The following is a 19,797-nucleotide window of genomic DNA, read 5'->3' as shown; positions in this document are numbered from 1 at the left end:
ATTTTATGCTTTTATATTCATCATAATCATAATCATAACAATAACAATAATAATAATGAATGCAACTCTTGCACAGAGCAGAATAATACAGAACCTCAAATCTGGGGTATAATTTCATCTCTCCGGCCACATTTTACAGATAAAAATTGTTGCACATCCATAAAATGGGATAAGTTTAGAACAAAAAGGATATTATAAATGTAGCTGAATACATCAATTTCTGAGTATCTCCATCAAACAACTGCAAAACCTACCTCAAGATTTGTACATCAAAGCCTAACCCTGAAACGTTACCATCTGACTGGTAGCAATCACTTTCAGCAGCAGAATAGGCAGAAAATAGTCGTCTACTTGATATGCATCCACCGGCAACTGTATAAAATGTATACGGGGGAGGCCGCATAGTAAGCCTCCCCGAATATTACAATTAAGTTTACAACCCATTCCAAATTAAAGTGGAGTCTGCTAATGAAATTCTGAAAGTGCCAGATACCTTCTTCTGCCAAGCGATTCGAGAATAATAACTATGAACTACTTCTGGCTGCTGAATGATCTAATGTGTTCGATAAGGCTTCCTTTCAAAGATCCAGGAATTTGTGAAATAAACGTAGATCTGGCATCAGCAATTAACATGTTCCTGTGATACAGCACCAATAAGAAAATTAGTTTCAAAACCAAAGCACCTTAGTCACAAAGTTGTAAATTATAGACTCTAATAGCAGGTCATCACAGAGAAAATGGATGTAGGTGAGGACATCCAAGGCATGATTTAGCATTCACTGAAAACAATTTATCAGATGTTCAACTACCACTGAAAACCTATTTTTGATTAACACAGAAAAACATGCTTCAAACATAAAGCCGTTTTAGCAAGAAACCAAGAACTCATGCTCCTAGCATGCATTCAATTTTTTTAAGCAAAGCAACGTTTACAAATTGAAGAACACATCTGCTACAGCAGAGCATTGAGGAAATTTTACAGCAAACAAGTCATTTTAAATCGACCCACACCAGGGCGACAAGGTAGAACCACCATTTTATTCTCCATGGGAAAGAAGCATGGGCTTGGATGTTATTGTTAAATTAAGTCAAATACACCAAAATGTTTACAAAGTTATGCAGAACCCTAGCTCCTTGTTTTCCTAAAACCTGTGTTTTAACATGTAAATATGCCAAAAAATTGGCCAACACAAAACATCTAGAACTATATTCACCTTTTGCTAACAACTCTGCATCTTCACAGATAAGATGCCACCTTACAAGCAACATTTAGTTTAACTGTGTGAAAAACACTTGTATCTAAGACTCACAAAGGTCAACTAGGGCTTTGGCCAAATGCTTAGCTTGATTGAGGGGAGAAAAAGAGAACCATCTACAGCCAATTAGCATTAACTTAAATGCTTTTGGAATATATCTGAGTAACCACCAAAGTTCCTCCAGATTGCCATAAAATAGAGATACTACAGAGAGCTTCAACAGCGGATGCTTTTAAAACCCAACAAAATCATACTAATCAGTACCCTAAAGTGACCAAGGAAAATTACTTCCCCCATATTCCAACTAAATAGCCAGCGATCTACTAGCAAAGACTAATTATATAATCTCTTTTCAGCAATATGCCAACAAACAAAGTAACTTATAGACATCTCGGATCTCTTAACTTTAGCATACACATTCTGCAGTCTACTAAGCTATGAGTAGACTTATCAAAACAGCTGGATTAAATATAGTTTGCAGGAAGATGCAGAAAACAAGTCAAGTGCCCACTTTTTTAAATACCAATAACAATTTACAAACATATTAGACTTGTGTGTTTAGTTGTTCCCCATAATTGCAACCTAGCATAGTATTTCCTCCGTTCCACAAATATTGCAACAATTACCATTTTAGAAAGTTTCACATATTGCAACATTTCCCTATTTGCACATGTTTTCTCTCTTTCTCTCTCATCATCACATGGGTTCCTATCTTTATCCCTCTCTACCTCTCTCCTCTTCTTAAAATCCGTGCTCCCTTCCCATGTTGCAGGGAATGGAGGAAGTATTGTCTTCTTTATACAAACTTGTTGCCTAAACTATATGTTCACAACTTACACGGCCCAGGGTTTTTAAATAAAGGAATAAATAAGAACTTGACTTCACGGTAAGTGATATGCAATTGCAATAAGACTACGCAAATCAGAGACAAGTCAATCTGAACATGACCCAAAAATTAATAAAGCTTGAGGAGATGAGAACTGATCATATCTCAACCCCAAATGTGATAATTTTGAAAGCCGGCATGAACCAAAAAAAGACCAGACCTAAATATACATGAACCAAATTAAACTCACCCAACCCTGAAATAACATGTCAAAAAAGGATTTTACCAAAAAAGAAAAAAGAAAAAGCACATTTGACCAGTTATTTCACCCAGGTTGAACAAGATTCTTGTTGTATGTGCATATTCATCATCCCAAAACCAAAAAGTAACACCCAAATTGACCAGTATGGCAGATCTAAGCTTAAGTGGATGAGAACTGATCATATCTCAACCCAAATGTGATAATTTTGAAAGCCGGCATGAACCCAAAAAAGACCAGACCTCAATATACCTAACCCAAATTAAACGTGCCCAATCCTAAAATAACATGTCAACAAAGGAATTTTTTTAAAAAAATAAATTAAAAAACCACATTTGACCAATTATTTTACCCCGGTTGAACAAGATCCATATTGTATGTGCATATTCATAAACCCAAAACCAAAAAGTAACATCCATATTGACCGGCATGGCAGTTCTAAGCTTAAGTGGAGGTAGGTGCACCAAGTTAAGTGAAATCAATAAGACATTCAAAATCCTCCCACAAGAATAGTATTGATCCCATTTTTAGTACACTTTGACAGAGGAATTAAGGTGCACAGGAAACATACACTGAGAAGCATTATCCCAAAACAGCTAATCCCTATTCTAAGGAGTACAGGCTGCAGATGATCTCACGTCCCGACCCCCTGGTGTCGCACTAAATTGGCTCCAAAGACGAATGGAAGAAAATTCCAAAATCCAACACATTTCACAACCAAAGAAATGTTTCAAGCAACACTTTTTAACATGGAAATCCTCTGGTGCACAGACCAAACCTCAGCTCAGAAATTTCCCTCCTATGAGTCCTATCTACCCAATCCTCAAATCACAAGGTATAATGCATGGATATTCTTAGTCATGTCCACTGAAAGATACAACGGCAAAGAGAAATAAGGGAAATAGGCTGTTCTCCAGCAATTTAACTAGTTAGACAATGGCACAAAATCTAAAATATCTTTTGACTGGCCTTTGAACAACCCGTGGTACTCTTAAATACAAGCTAACTCAGAAAGAAACACACAGCATATAATAAAGGTAGCAGAGAGCTCATTGATTTTACCCACTTCCCTCTATCATCAGAGTATCCAACTCATGAAGCTACACTAAAAAAATTTCCAGTATAACAAAATTTTTCATTGTCCAGCACCTCTAGATGACAGAGTTTATCACCTTTCATTGATTTTTCAAATAACAATACCTTTACATATTTAGATTGTATCACAGTTATAACTTCAATCAAAACAGAAAAAAAATACGATATCAAACCAAAAAGCACAGCCCTATCTTGAATTAGATTAGTGCCATTAAGGAATGAATTTAGAACTAGATAGAATCAATATTTCGGCAAAATTACAAATATGTGGGGGAAGAAAAAAGTTCCAGTCACATGTTAAATCTATTTGAAATAAATTAGGGAATGCCTAGTGAGCATCAGTGTAGCTAGAAGCTAACAAGATTGTGTCCTTCACTCCTAAATACCAACCAAAAAAGAAAGAAGAAAGAATAGGGAGAGCTGAAGAGGGGGAACTAAAGAACATAAGACTAGCCCACCCAATCCAATAAATCCTTTCATTTAGTTCAAACCAACTCATAGATATATATCACTAGTACCACAAACATTAACATCCTTATGCTCCAACAACTCATGTAATAAAATCAGAAACTGAGTCTGTAACTGGATTAGGCGACTAGCTGAACATTAACTGGGAGCCTTAAAATAGAATCTACCATTAGTTGTCACAACAAAGTGCAAGGTAACCCATCACTCCTTTAGCAAGAGCTCGAGACAAGTGGTACATCAACCCAAAACCAACATTATGGCAACATCATCCTTAGAGATCATATTAGGGTGATAGTTTTAGTGACAGGTACATCCTAAGAGCCAACATAGGAAATTCAGATGCACGAGGACATGAGGTATTACATAGCACAACCATGACTTTTTGGATACTATAATTCATCATATGAAATGGCAAATTTATGGATCATTAGATACATAGTCCTCCCCCACCACCCACATCTCTGATACCAAATAAATCCCTCTAGCGTGTCCATGATAATTCAGTAGCAAATTTGGCAAAAAAAATTGCAAAAATAAATTTCAAGGGCATACTGTACAACTCTCGTGTAAAAGGGAAGATCTCAACCTACAAGGATAAACTGTTCAATATATGTAACTCTCACATCACTAAAAAGCCCAACTTCAAGGACGGACCAGACACAAGAGCCAATACAACCTTGAAGCAACATGATACATCAAACCTATGACCTATCAATCCAAATAGAGCTTATGAAATTAAATTATCCAGGTTCCCATTGTCAAACCATATAATAAAGATTTGGCATGAATGTCAAATATGGGAAAAAATTCTACAAAATACTATCCTTTTAAATAGCATGGCGCAAAATAAAATCAGGAAGACACTCTTGTCAATCAGGGCACAAAAAATAGGGCACAGCATTTTACATTCTACAAACAATTTTTTTATCAAATATGTAAACATGCAACTAGATTGAAGGAAAAGAGGGCCAAAGAAATTTTTCCAAGGAAACTTAAAATACAAAATCCAAACAATTATATTTTTAATCACTGTCAGCTACTTTAATTGAAGCTTTATTTGACCCACACATTTAGTTACATTAAAACCACTCAAACTTACGAGAACAATAACCTTGTAACCTAGAGGCCAAGATAAGAGAGAGATTGCTTCTTCTAGTCTTCTTTATGATCTCAACCTCCCTACCATATTTTGTTTGTGATTCATAGCAGCAAAAGTATCCAATTTAAAGGTCAAGTTCTTATAAATCCTCATTCTTATGTGTCATATTAACACACATGCAGCAGCAAAAAAACTTGTTCTAGGAAACATAGGCCATAAGGCCTTCTTAAAATCACTGTGGTGATTCTAATATCACAAAAACCAAAAGGACAGAAAAAGAGAGAATATGAAGAACCGTAAAAGTGATGATAAATTGTTATATATACAGACCTCAACCTCAACGACTAATTTATTACAAAGAGCCTCACAAGCCACAACACTTCAAGAATGAAACAAGGATGCACGGATTCGTCAGATGGTAGCCGTCTCCCGTACCGGAAACGTTTCGGGGACGGGTGCGGCTTGGAAACGTCCCCAAGGCGTCCCCTTCGAAAGTGGTACGGAAAACCAATTTGGGAACGACTAGCCTCTTGCTCGGATACGTATCGGCGGCGACTTGGCTCATTTTCTGATGTTTCCTTAGATTTTCAGCCCATATTTTCAAAAAAAAAAATAAAAAAAAAAAAAAAATTATTGAAGTACTAACCTAATTTTTTATTTCCCCCAATCCTCAAAAACCCTAACAATTGCGAGCAGCGATTACCTTAGAGGTGCAACTTAATTCAATCCTCTGCGGTGACCGGAGACCACTGGCGACCACTCCGACCGGCGAGGCTTCGACTTGTTACTCTTCCTCTTTCTTCTAGCTCTTTTTTTCTCTTTCTTCGCACCTTTTGTTTTCTTTTTTCTTTTTTTTTTATTTTATTTATTTTGTTGGTTATTTATGTGAATAATGTGATTAATTATTGGTTAGTATGGAGTATGTTACAAACAGTAGCATGTGATTCTTTTTTTTTTTTTTTTAAATTTGAGGTCACTGTTTATAGTGGTGTGAAAATCAATTTATTTATTTATTTTACTTTTTTGGTTTTAAATGGTACTCCGTACTATAATTTGTGTTCTATGGATTATTTTTAATTTTTTTTTTTTTTACATTTCATGGATTTATATTTTGCTGATTTCTTTTTTTGTCGTACTCTTTTTTGAAATTTTTATTTTGCCGTATCCCGTTCCCGTACTCGTACCCGTTTTTGCCCCCGTATCTGTTTCCGTGCAACTTAGAATGACACATTTTCTGATAAGAAGTTTTCCCTCCAATTTATTGTTTTGCAATTTTATTCTTTTTATTATTTTATTTATTATTACAAAATCTAACATATCTTAAATTACCATTTTTGTCGTGAATCAAATAATATATTTTATTTTAGTAAATAAAAGAAAACATGTCCATGTTAATTTATAAATTATCAACAATAAGGAACTCAATTATATTAAAACAAATCTAAAGTTATGGAAAAATAATTTTAGACAATAAACATTTATAAAAAGTCTTAATCATCAAAACAAAACAAAAAATGTATAAACTAATATCATTTTGAGACCTATAACTTCTTTTTTTATACAATTACTAATTCAATTTTTTTTTTCATGCACAAAATGTGAGGCATAATCATACGTCAATTGTTTTTGTTGCATTTCTTATTATAATATATTTTGAATTATAAGTAAAAATGGATCTGAGTAATATCCATCCATGCACGGGATCTAAACCAGTCTTTCTAAAGTCTAAACAGGTAACATACTTCAAACCTTAACATTACTCTCTTATCAGGTAGAAAGAGTATGAATTGTTTAAGAGCCACTCACAGGTAGCATTCAGTCAGTCAGCCTACACTTCTGAGAACAGCTGAAGTAACATAAAGAAAGTTGGTGAGACTGGATTTCCTAGTTAGAGGCCCCTTAGGATACCAAGACTATTGTTAAGTTCACCATGAAAAGAACTCAGAAAAAAGCTGTTGAAAAGCAGATAATTCTTCCTGTCTGTCTTATAAAGAAGAATATGGTACTAAAGCTGTAAACCGCCTTGGGAAATCACAGACATTGTGCTATGCTCACTAAAGCATGTATGACTAGGTAGTCAACGTTTTGTAACCTTGTCTGCGTGTCACAACTTGGGTAGGGAAGATATAGATGGAGCAGCACTAATTTTCCTCTATCTTCAAAACTCTAATCGATTTCATCGCCAGTCTTTGCCAGCCAGTATATATATAGATCTATGGTGATATTCAAACACATCAACTCTACAAATTTAGGCCTTAGACAGCTAGAAAGATAAAGTGTTAGTGGGCAAGGGCTTATTGTCAATGGAAAAAATAATGGCCGGAGATAGTAATAATGAAACTAGAAGCATTGAAGAGAAGATAAGAGGACAAAAGTTGGGGGGGGGGGGGGAGGGGTAGAATAGGAGATGATATTTAGACAAAAAATGAAAGGGAGAATAGGTAAAAAAACAGGAGTGCATATTTTATTGTAATAATCTTCATAGTCCATACTAAATTTAATATCTCAACATTATTCTTTTTTCCAATTAGGTGCACTTGCTTTAAAGAGGAGTGCATATAAAACAATGATAGCATGTTTGGTTAGAGTGTTTTTTGATTGGAAACGGATTTAAATAAACCATTACCGTTACCAAGTGTTTGGTTGGAAGGTTTGGGTAACAATCACCATTACTCAAGCCTAATGTTTTCCACCCATTTGTTACCTCTCTAAAACCTAAGGTAACAATTACCCTTACCCTCCTCAAACAAAAATAAAGGAAGATAGGTTTAAGTGATTACTTTCCATGATTAAACCAAACGGTAAGAGTTAAATGATTCATTTCCTCCCACTTATTTGTTTCCTTTCCACTCCATATCCATCAGTCATACCAAACGTCTTCTTAATACGGTAATTACACATACTAAGTTTTACCGGGTTACCCAAAACAAGAGTAATGAAGCACAAGGTTCCAGCCCTAAAGGTGAAGATGAGTCTTCTATGAAGAAGATAGCATTTCAATACACTAGCGGCAGAACTTAAGGGAAAATTTCCATATCTCAGACGCGTCAAAGGTGGAATTATTGTGTATCAGTGTATCCAGGTGTTTGTCGAGGATGAACATAAATATCAGTGTAACAATATCGGGGTTTCTAGTGAACACTAGTTCTCTTGAAGAAGGCACAGAAGCATATGCAAGCCTCTTAGTAAATCACTAAAGAGAACTGTCTACAATCTAAGAACTACCGCCACTAACTGTCAAATTTGAGATCTTTCCTTCTCGTCGCTTATCTACGAGCCTCCTTTGTTCTTCAATTTACAATGCAATATTCATGACCATGCCCTCCCCTTCTATAAGAGTCAAACATAACAACTTAACTCTGCCCAATATTAGAGAGTCGTATTTTTATTCAAGTTAAAAACAATGTGAGATGCAACACTTTGTACTTTCATTCAAATTAAAAACAATGTGTGATGCAAAGCTTTGACTGCAGAGCAAACAGCTTTGTTCAAGTTATGTAAAAATAACCAATGTAAAAGTAAATGTTCAGCATTTCACCCAATTCAATTCAATATAAAATAACTTTGCAATTTTGACCAATCTTGTTCAAGATAAGAATACTGATCTAGTTTTAAAATTGTAAGACTTACTTTGGCTCTTTGTTATCTGTTGAGCTGCAAGCATCCACACACACCCTCTTCTTTGATCTCATGTATTCATAAACCTTATCAGACCAGCCACATGTTTGCAGAGCAAATGTAGCCTCCTTTTGAAGACTGGAGATTTAGTAAAATATCAACATAAGAAAAACTCTTGAGAAATAAATTCAGCATTTAAGTAAACTGGTGGACAAAAGCATATGCTATTCAGCTAGAATTAGTACTAGCAATCTCTTACATGAAATTGACAAGAAAACATAACTCTACTCGACTTGGAAGTAAATCTGAATAAGCATCATATGATATGGATATCATGTAATAATCACCTAAACAAATTATATAATATATCTTATCATCTATACACTATTATATTCAGCTCAAACCTAAATAAATTCAAAAGACATCATGTCAAAACAAAGATACACTAGTAACAAAGAGTGCAACAAGCACAAACTTATAACAATCTCAGTTGTAAATAAGCATATCATCCTTTTCTTCTTATTCATCACCAATTAATATTCATATATTTCTGTTTTTATTTAAGAACGTTGTTTCATAACTCGAAAGTAGCTATCACATTAAATAAAAAGGAGTGTGTTGGTCAGGAGAATCATTCCACATGTTCTATGACGTAAGAAATTCTACAATTTTGGGGGGGGGGGGGGGGGGAGGGGGGCATAAATCCACTTCTTATGTTGGGTTGTGGGGAAGGGGGGGGGATTGCAGGGAAACTTGACTCTCCTTTGTTTGTTTACACATCCTACTAATGAGTTTGGGATGGAAGAAGAAGAGAGCGTTGTGAATAAAAACACATACAGTTCCTTAAATTCTTCAACTTTAGCCCGCGATTTGGCATCCTTGGCTAACAAAATGCATGAGTCCCTGTCTTCCAAATTTCTCTTGTAGCCTAAGGAATTATAACTCTGACCATTATGACAGGCACCATTGTCGAACATCTTCCCTGCATTCTCTCCGTTTTCCAGATTTCTCGGGCCAGAGAGATCACTGCGCTCATTTCTTTGACCATTATGGATGACGCCATTATCAATCACCTTCTTGGTAGTCTCTTTGTTTTTTAAGCCATTGTCTTCACAAAGACTTCCTTTTACAGGACCAAGATTCCCATTCTTGAGATGAGTATCACCATTTATCAAAACCTGGCTACTTGCAACGGCATTATGTTCACCATTTCTACACTTTCCATTGTTATCTTGCATTGAATGCACATTGTTTCCATTCATCTGCTTACAAACAGAATGATTTGGTTTTCCATTACTTCTCATAGCTTCTTTTTTCTGAACATCAACTGTCCCATTATCACGACCAGAAACTCTTTTAGCAAGTGAATTTGTGATGCCACTTAATTTATTTTGTAGAATAGCAGAAGCATCAACACTCTTACTAGCAAACGGAAATCTTTTAACGAGGGAAGGTGCATTAGATGATTTCATGTTCATTGCTTTTGCAGGAATAGAGCTCCTCGGAGATTCAGGCATGTTGCTGCCATTAATCCCATAAGGCTTCACTCCATTCAACATAGCAGTATTATCAACAGCAACAGGTCTCTGGCCATTCCGGGTGAAAAAAAGAATATAAGCTTTCTCAGAAAGTACTTCTTGCAAAGTTGATAATGTCACATAAGAATCATTGCAGCAATACCAACGACCCATAACATCCTGCATATATTATAAAAAGAAAGGAAAACCAAATAAAAAGATAATAAGCAACCAATGAAAGATCCATTCATTAAGTCCGCAAATAATGCATGTACAAGGTCAAAAGTGAACCTTAATGTATGAATAATAATGTCCAGACTCAGGTGAAAATCCTGAATGCACAATGGTAGCAAAAAGACTATACTCAGGCTGAGGATCCTGCAAAATTCACATACAGATTATATAACAAATAATAGAAACAGTATAAGTTATAAGGTCAATTTTGATGCAATCTCCTGTCCACCCAACTAGACCAAAAAGTAACAATTCTTAAAACATACAAAAAATTGACATCGACCACTAAACAAGCACCAAAAGCAAGACCCCCATGATCAACTCACAGTGAATACTACCTCTGTATTTTTTATCAACTCACTAAATATACGTAATTTAAGAAAGCGATGAAAGAGATGAGTGGGTGTAAGAAAAAGTTGGAGATTGTGTGTAAGAAAGTAGGTGAACATAAGATAAAGTAAGAGAGTGTCAAAAATAGTATGAGTGTAAGATATAGTAAGGAGGAGGTTGTGGAAGGGGTAAAGATTGCAGGGTAAGAGGAGTGTGGTGGTTAACATAGTATGCCAAAATTGGAATAAAGTGTATAACCAGAATAATCTAACCTTAAATGGAGAGTGATGAGAAGTTGAGAACCACAAAAAAGACCCACAGCTACTTTGAAATATGACAGTTACACAGAAAGTACAAGATATACTATTTATAATTCAAAAATATTAACCCCACAACAGCAATAAAAGCCTTAACCAGAATGATGGGGTCGGCTACATGAGACATTATTGTATCTTCTTATTCTCCTATAGTGACCTGCTATGATCATCCCTCCATTCCTTCCTATCAAGTTCGTATAAGACTTATAAACCCAAACTCTTAGTATCTATTCTAATCTTCCATAGAAGTCACCTTTGGTTTCCATCTTCTTCTTCTAAGACCCCATGATCCAAACCCTCTACTTTCCCCACGAGCACATCTTCTAAGTCTTACTCTCACATGCCCAAACCAAACTCCAACTATCCTCCTAATATCTTCACTCTTAATTATATTGATTAAGGTGTTTCCACACAACCATCTCAGCCTACAAACTACAAAAAAAAAAGGTGAAGGGACCACACGTTGAGGTATTTACACATAGAAACAAGGTTAATTGTTGTGCAAATAATAAGATGGGGTGATAAATATTAAAAATAAATAAATAACTTTTACAGCTGAAGGTTATGAGATAGTTAGGCTTCCTTGAGTGCTAGTACTTCTCTTCATGACATGCAAACCTTTAAACAGAAAGTCTAAAAAGTAACTAAGTAGGGAATTTGTCTATATTACACAATTGAAACTATAAAGTAGTAAAACTTTTAAATAGGTCCCTGAGCACCATAGATAGAAATTGATCTAATACATAAATTGTACTTCCTCTTATTAGATGAAACATAAAGAAATTGCAAGGGATTATATGCAAGGACTTAATTACGTTATCGTCCACGTGATTAGAGGAAAGGCAGTCTGGCAACCCACCCCATATCACTGCCACAATCCAAACACGACCCATTGCCCCAGTAGCACCTCCAACAGACTTCCCACCACCAACCAACACCATCACCAATGCCCCACCACCAACAAAACCTCATCAACCCCATCATCACATCCATTTTTGCACCACTTACACACCCACCAAATTCCACCGCCAACCCATTGCCCCCACCATTATCACCACTAGTAGTCACCACCACCCCATCAAAACCCATCATAAACCCTAACACCACCACCCACTAACTCACCCACCCAACCCCCCCCCCCCCCCCCCGGTCAAGTAACCTAAAGTAGACTGATAGAGTGAGTAAATTGAACAAAAATTAAGGGACAAGGGAAAAATAGATAATCGAGAGGGGAAAGAGTGATTGGGAGCTTGTTAATTTTCCAGTGGCCATATTTTGCCCAATAATCAATTCATTATGTCTACCCTTTCAGGGATAAGTTGTCTTTTTATCTTACCTTCAAAATAATCAGGTGCCATTGTGATGGACTATGATGCACGGGTACGCCAACCTCCTGCCGTTTCCCATACCGGGGACGTATCGGGGAAGGGTACGGCCCGGATACGTCCCCAAGGCGTACCCTTGAAAAGTTGTACGGTGAGAAAATTTGGGGACAGCTTGGAGCAGCTTCGAAAACGTTTCGGGGACGGATCACCTCCATGTCTGACGTCCCCAATTGAAGCCCAACCCACTTTTTTTTTAAAACACCCCAATTTTACTTGCCTGATTTTGATTTCTTGAAAACCCTAAAAATTGAAGAAGCCACCTACAATATTGCGCCCCACAATTCCTTGGAGGCTACCACTTGCAGATGACACTAGTGGTTGGCGATCTACAAGCAGCCATTTCTGAACCTTCGAGAAGATGAGGAAGAAGATGGTTTTTTTTTTTAATTATCTAACATTTCAATTGGTAAAAGGTAAAGTTGCAGTAATTGTAATTAAATAAAAAGGGTAAATTAGCTGTAATTCTCTAACTTTTTTCACTCTCCTTTTTTTAAAAAAAATTTTTAGTCTTACTTATCTACAGTATTACTACGATTCGTACTCAGTAGTTTTTAAAAACATTGCGTGGGTTTCCTCAAAAAAAAAAATATCAGTTGGTTTTTTTATGATCATTTTTCTGAATTTTAATTTTTCTGATTTTTTTTTTGCCGTATCCTCGCCGTACCCGTATTTAGAATTTTTATTTTGCCGTTTTTCGTCCCCGTATCCGTACCCGTTTTTGTACCCATATCCGTTTCTGTGCAACCTAGGTGATGGATGTTCTTATTTCTAAGGGTGAACCGCACAGTCAAAATTTTCCTAAATCTGAATAGTTGCAACGGGTTCCTAAAGCAGAACCAGAATTGGAACCCCCTGATTTAGATTAAGATTCAAGATACCATGTCATTTCATAAACTTGAATAGTCATTTCATTAAAACAATGTATTACATAGTTTGAGCATAGATATTATGTATGATTTGAGCCTATATTGTTATTCTATCTTCTTTTTTTTATTAGGAATGGGCTTGCATTAATATATGACTTGGGTTTAAATAGCAAATTCCGGTTGTGATTCCAATTTTTGGGCACTCGACTTCCGGAACCTGTTGCAACACACTGCCCATTTTGTTACCCACAAGGGCCATAACCAAGTTTGATGGTTTTGGTTCCTTCCCATTCCTGGTACCCTGCCTTTTGCTCATCCCTACTTATTTCGACCTCACTGCTGTAGTGCTATAGAAGAGGGGGTGGTGAAGAGAGATTCAAGTGGAGATAATCGAGAGGGGAAAGAGTGAAAAGGAGCTTGTTAATTTTCCAGTGGCCATATTTTGCCCAATAATCGATTAGTTACGTCTACCCTTTCAGGGATAAGTTGTCTTTATATCTTACCTTCAAAATAATCAGGTGCCATTGTGATGGATGTTCTTATTTCTAAGGGTGAACCGCACAGTCAAAATTTTCCTAAATCTGAATAGTTGCAACGGGTTCCTCAAAAGCAGAACCAGAATTGGAACCACCTGATTTAGATTAAGATTCAAGATACCATGTCATTTCATAAACTTGAATAGTCATTTCATTAAAACAATGTATTACATAGTTTGAGCATAGATATTATTATATGATTTGAGCCTATATTGTGATTCTATCTTCTTTTTTTTTATTTAGGAATGGGCTTGCATTAATTTATGACTTGGGTTTAAATAGCAAATTCCGGTTGTGATTCCAATTTTTGGGCACTCGACTTCCGGAACCTGTTGCAACACATTGCCCATTTTGTTACCCACAAGGGCCATAACCAAGTTTTATGGTTTTGGTTCCTTCCCATTCCTGGTACCCTGCCTTTTTCTCATCCCTACTTATTTCGACCTCATTGTTGTAGTGCTATAGAAGAGGGGGTGGTGAAGAGAGGTTCAGGTGGAGATAATAAAGATGGTTGCCTGAATTTTTTAATTTCTTTTAACATTGAAGTTTGAATGGAAAGTTGGAAAACATGAGCATGATGGTGAAGGGTTGGAGAAGACGAACATGGAGTGTAAGTGCGGACAACAATATGGTGGGGCCAATTTTATGAGGTTAGAGGCTTGCCTAGATTTAAGGGAGTTGTTAGGAGGATAATGATTAGGAGGGAATTTGTTAGGGGGGAGTAATTAACGAAGGGAAACTGTTAAGGGGACTCATTTAAAGTAAGTTTGGCACAAGATAACTTATTACTAGGGAAACTTATTCTTGTGGTTGGCATTTATATGGAGCAATCACTAGCTGCTAGTCCTGCTACTTCCTGCTGCACATTCTTCTTCTATAATTATTTTTGTTTCCTTAAAATCATTTAAATATCACAATATTTTAAGTCAAAACAAACAAATCACATTTTTACATTTTTTCACATTTTTTCAACAAAATCACTTAAAAAATTCTCGTCCAAAAATTATGAGTATAATTAAATTTATGGTACATTTATACAATAGTAATCTGAAAAACAAAAACGAAAAAAAAATCTCACAGAAAAATCTCGTCAAAAGAGAGGGGAAAAAAGAAGAATAGTTCAAAATTCAATTCGGACCATCATCGAAATTTATAAGAAAATTTTTTTTTTTGAAGAAATCAAGTTAAAAATTGAAGTTAAATTTTTTAAAAATAAACTGATTATTGAAAATCAAGTCAACAATTTTTTTTATAACTGAAAATCAAGGTCAAAATTAGAGTACTTATAATAAATGAAAATTGAAATTAATAAATTATTGAATTTAAAAAAAAAAAAAATCACAATACATACCATTTCTGAAAACAAACTGAATTTATATTGCAATTTCATGGCTATGGATAGAGGAGATAGTGAATTTGGGAACAGGTTGGAAAAAGGGGGAAACAAAGAAAATGGGTAAGTTAGAATTTGACCGGGTAATTGTTACTCTTGGGGGGGGGGGGGGGGAGTAATATATTACACTCATTTGAGAAGAAATTTTTACAAGGCCAAAAGATTAAACTCAATCCAGTCCAAGGTTACAAGCCCATAACTATTACCCCTTTAAATTTTACCCTCTATAATCCAGGAAGGACTCAGGTATATAAAGATATGGTACTAGAATAAGGATGATAGTTAAATACTTAAAATTTAAAAATAAATAAATAAATAAATAAAAAAGAAAAAAGAAGGAATTCTTAGAGAGTTCATGCGCTTGCAATTCTTAATATTAAAACGCTTTAAAAAATCACATATGCCAGAGCTCATGTTTTCAAGAAACAGCTAATATGTGGCCTAGCAATATCGCAATGATCATATTAAACATTGTATTTTAGTATTTGGCTGTTAATTATTTTGTTATAACCATCATATAAATCTATATGTAATTCAACTTGGCTTGTGTGTTGTGTCCTTTAAAAATAATTATTATTAGAAACGACTACTTAGATAAACAGATGAAAAATGTCTTGCAATCAATACCTAGTGGTAATTAGAATATAAGATAAGAAATATTTAGAACGAAGTAAATTTGTATAAAATAATACTCCCTAATTCCAACTTGGATATATTTGTGTGGACTAAAAAAGGATAGCTAAGATTGGAAGACTTCTAACTAGCTCCTTCATGTCCATAAGTAAATTACAAGTAAGCAAATTAAAACATTTATAAAGTATTTGTTGCATCTAACTATAACTAACTTGCCTTAGATGGGTTGGCCCTTTGTTTTCAATAACAACTTATTTGGCCAACTCTTAAGTTTGACTCTTATGAAACATGTTCCATATTTTCATTTTATGCATCATTACATGTGAAGTGTTCTTAAGGCGCGAAAGGAAAAACGCATCAAAGTAACTAGGCAAAGCGACTTACAAAAGGTGTTGTGAGTAGAGCTCCGGTCGCTTTTGGGAAGACACAAAATGTGCGGCATGGGCTACTTCTTGTTTGATTATTATAGGGAGAATAGTGAAATTGAAAAAGATATTTTATGTGACTCGCCTCCTACCTGCCTAACCAGATCACCCTGCACTGATTGCCACATAGTACATACCATGATTCCCTCAATATTACTTCTGATGAAGTGAATGATTCCACATGTCACCCCACTAATGACTCCAATCCTCCACTTTTCTACTCTATCCAACAACATACAATTATTATGAAATCTTAAAAAGACTTGGAAATGAAATTAGCATCACCACAACCATGATATGATCAACACATCTCCCGAGATGCCACAACTATTCCCACAATCGCAACTGAATAATGTATTCGAATACTCCAAATTTTGTACATACAAACATCTTTTTGATAGGCATGTACTCCCACGATTGCAACTGAAATACGTATTTTAATGTTCCAAATCATTGACTTGCTTTGAAATTAATTAACACCAAACCAATCTCCAACCTCTGAAACACTAAGCAATAGGCATGCAGGTGACAAGAATTTAATACCTTTACTAGCCTATTCTACAAAAGAGGTGACAAAACTAAGTCGTATTTAGTAAGAAAAGCGAAGGATATAAGCTCACCTGACTTGCTTTGCACATGAAGCTTGAAAGAACCAAAATTTCTTCAAATGCAATCACCCTATCTATCTTTCCGCCAAAAATTCCCTCAAATCTCTGCCCATTCAAAACACAGCACAGCTCATTATCATTTACTAGTATCCAAATAAACATTTGAAGTGAAAAGGGAAATGAAGCATAATCAACCCACCTTAAGCTGGACTACAAGTACATTTGGTGCTTGAAGAATGGACATTTGTTTCTTAGCAGCCACTAGTTTCTTGCATCTAAACAGGCAAAAGTAAATCACATAAACAGAGAAGAAATCGATGATATTTATGAATATAAGTTAAGTGAAGGAAATAGCTCACCTCTCACATTTGTATTTATTATTACCATCTAAAATTTCAGCCTGAAAAAATCTTTTCATGGCATCTTTAAGTGAACTGCAGTTGGATATTTCAAGGCAAATATCCATGATCTCATCGACCTTATTTGACTCAGTTCCACAAGAAAGGCATTTCACCTGACTTTGCAGAGAACCCCCAAATATCTCCTTCACAATGGAAGCCCCAACAAAACTCTCTCCTCCGCTTCCATTGGAAACTTTCCTAGCACGCTGCTGTTGCAATTTCTTCAAGCGAAGGCACGTGTTGTGGCAAGCATCAATGACATAGCGGAGGAACTCATGAGCATCTTCCTGCCTACCACACTTAAAGTGCTCTGCAAACAACCTGAGGCAGCTCACAATCTTTGATGGTGCGTCAAGTGCTAAATCAAGGCTCAATGACCGAACAATCCTTTTCTCTAATATACAGAACGGGCAGTCTCGTTTTCTATCAGGCTCAGATGAAGAATCACCTGCACATACAATATTTAACCCATCAATTCCATAAAGAATTCCGGCAGCTAATTCGACTAAATCCAATGAACTAAACAATAAATTGTAGCAACTTTAACCTAAAGCTTATATTGAAAAATATCACAGAAAAACATTCAAAAATTCTAATAATTAGCTAAATTACAAATCAACAAGTCCAAACAATTAACACATAAAGATCTTCATTGAATTACCTAATATGAGAAATCACCCACCATATAACTTATACAATCGATTTCGAATTGTGTTCAAGAACAGGAATTTGCCAAATAATTCTCTAGATAAGCTCAATAAGACAATAACAGAGAAATTTAACACAAGCATAAAACAAATCCAATAAACTAATGGTGGCAAATAATAAACCTAATAAAAACATATCAAATTAATACATAAAAAACAGAAAAATTAACTGATGCAATCATACCAAATTCAACAATTAATCGATGAAAACAAATCAACACAACAAATTCAAAAATTAACCACAATAAAACTCGAAACCAAAAATATAGAAAGACATACAATGAGAAGAATGTTGATTCTTGAGGCAAAAATTGGCAAGAGGAGGGGTATAAGTAAGACACTGAAGAACAGAATTAAGGTAACAGGAATTGCCGAGATTCTTCAACCCTAAAGGGCCGCCATTTTTGCGTTTTTCGTGAACAAGACTTGGCTGCCAACTCATTTGCAAGCCAGCCATCTAATAACAATATGACTACAACCACCATCGAAGAAAGATAAACTCAAACTCTTTCTCGTCTTCGTCTTCGTTGTCGCGTCTTCGCCCCTCATTGATCTTCAATTTCTACTTTCGGCTTCGCCACCGTAGATTCGCCCGTGCGCATCCGAATTGAAATAAGGTAAGGCCGTGTGATTGTGTGGGGTTGGCCGTGTGATTGTGGTGGTCGAATACAGCAGTAGCTTCTGCCGTTATAGACTCTTCGTCTTCGTCTCCGTCTCTCCCCTTCTTTTTTTCCTCTCTTTCTGTTATTTTTGTGTGTGTTCCTCTCTTTCTGTTTTGTTGTTCAGGTTGTGCTTTTTATTTTTTTGTTTTTTTTTTTTTTTTTAAAGAATGTGTTTATGTGTGAAGTTTTATCACTTTTGGAAAAATTATAAAATTACACCGTAAAAAAACCAAATTTTGATTATACCACTACAAAATAAAAAAAAAACTTTGGATTCAAAAACAAAAAATAAAAAAAAAAAATATTGTAACACCACAAAAAACTATAAGGGTTTGTTTGGCATCACTCACGTTTTCTGTTTTTAGTTTTTTGTTTTTCAAAACTTTATGATATATGTCATATAATGAATATAAAATACTCAAATTTATTAAACTTGGGTAATTTTAAAAACTGACAACAAAAAAGTAAAAATACCCTTTTTTTTGTTTCCTAATTTTGGTTTTTTGTTTTAAAAAAACTGAAAACTAAAAACAAAAAACGATGTCAAACAAATCCTAAAAAATTTGATTTCACCACCTAGTTACAGATTTAGTTGCAAATTTTTTGATGGAATCCATTTATGGGGCCATAAAAAAAACAAAATTAAAAAAAAATCCTAACTCAAACCTAGCCAGCCCCACCATCGACAGCACCACCTTCACCAGCCGCGTCGACAGCCTAACCTAAGCCGCCGTCAATCCCTGCCCCCACGAAAACATATGAAACCCTCCCTTCCCCTCTTCCCCCTCCCCAAAAACCACCCCAACCCTGCCTAACCTCTAGAAATCACCACCTACCCACAGCAATTTACCATCTACCACAACAACATCAACCCTGAAAACCACCCTCCCTTACCTTTCACCCTCAAACGGCCGAAATCGACCATGAAACCCTTGATTGGTCGATTTCGGCCGCCGAATTCGCAAAAATGTGGGAAATGGCTGTGTATTTTGCAGCACTTTAAGAAATGGTGGTGGATTTCACTGCAGTTATGTATGGATTTTGCGGTAGTTTAAAGGGCTTGGGTGGATTTTGGGGAGGGGGAAGGGGGAAGAGGTGAAGCGGTGGTTGAAGGGGTGGTTTTCGACTGTTTGAGGGCAAGGGATGCTGGCAGTAGACGCGG

At 35.7% G+C, this 19,797-nt stretch overlaps 1 protein-coding gene across 3 annotated transcripts; it reads right to left on the bottom strand.

Moving 5' to 3' along the window:
* Positions 1-56: 56 nt before the first annotated feature.
* On the bottom strand, positions 57-18,990 carry LOC110729222 (ubiquitin carboxyl-terminal hydrolase 25-like). Of its 3 annotated transcripts, none has more exons than XM_021908932.1 (9): positions 18,253-18,990; positions 17,225-17,714; positions 17,065-17,140; positions 16,878-16,970; positions 10,430-10,516; positions 9,459-10,318; positions 8,634-8,759; positions 494-637; positions 57-410 (listed from the first exon to the last, which is right to left on the bottom strand). In XM_021908932.1, exons 1-8 carry the CDS (start codon positions 18,428-18,430, stop codon positions 532-534), a joined length of 2,016 nt encoding a protein of 671 aa, XP_021764624.1. In that variant the 5' UTR covers positions 18,431-18,990; the 3' UTR covers positions 57-410; positions 494-531. The 3 variants fall into 3 exon arrangements, with proteins under 3 accessions (XP_021764624.1, XP_021764625.1, XP_021764623.1); XM_021908933.1 differs by having other exon boundaries at positions 57-372; XM_021908931.1 differs by having other exon boundaries at positions 57-637; positions 18,253-18,989.
* Between the last annotated feature and the right edge of the window lie 807 nt (positions 18,991-19,797).

This window comes from Chenopodium quinoa, unplaced genomic scaffold (genome assembly GCF_001683475.1).
Source record: "Chenopodium quinoa cultivar QQ74 unplaced genomic scaffold, ASM168347v1, whole genome shotgun sequence".
NCBI classification, from domain to species: Eukaryota; Viridiplantae; Streptophyta; class Magnoliopsida; order Caryophyllales; family Amaranthaceae; genus Chenopodium; species Chenopodium quinoa.
The sequence above is the reverse complement of the archived record's forward strand: the minus strand, read 5'-3'. Positions and strand labels throughout refer to the sequence as shown.

Bases quoted from the DNA above. Each gene is read 5' to 3' on its own strand.
- LOC110729222 (XM_021908932.1), bottom strand. From the start codon at position 18,430: ATGGCTGGCTTGCAAATGAGTTGGCAGCCAAGTCTTGTTCACGAAAAA. The intron at 17,715-18,252 runs GTATGTCTTTCT...TTGTATGTGCAG, and splicing joins GAATCAACATTCTTCTCATT to GTGATTCTTCATCTGAGCCT. The intron at 16,971-17,064 runs GTGGGTTGATTA...TTGAATGGGCAG, and splicing joins TACTTGTAGTCCAGCTTAAG to AGATTTGAGGGAATTTTTGG.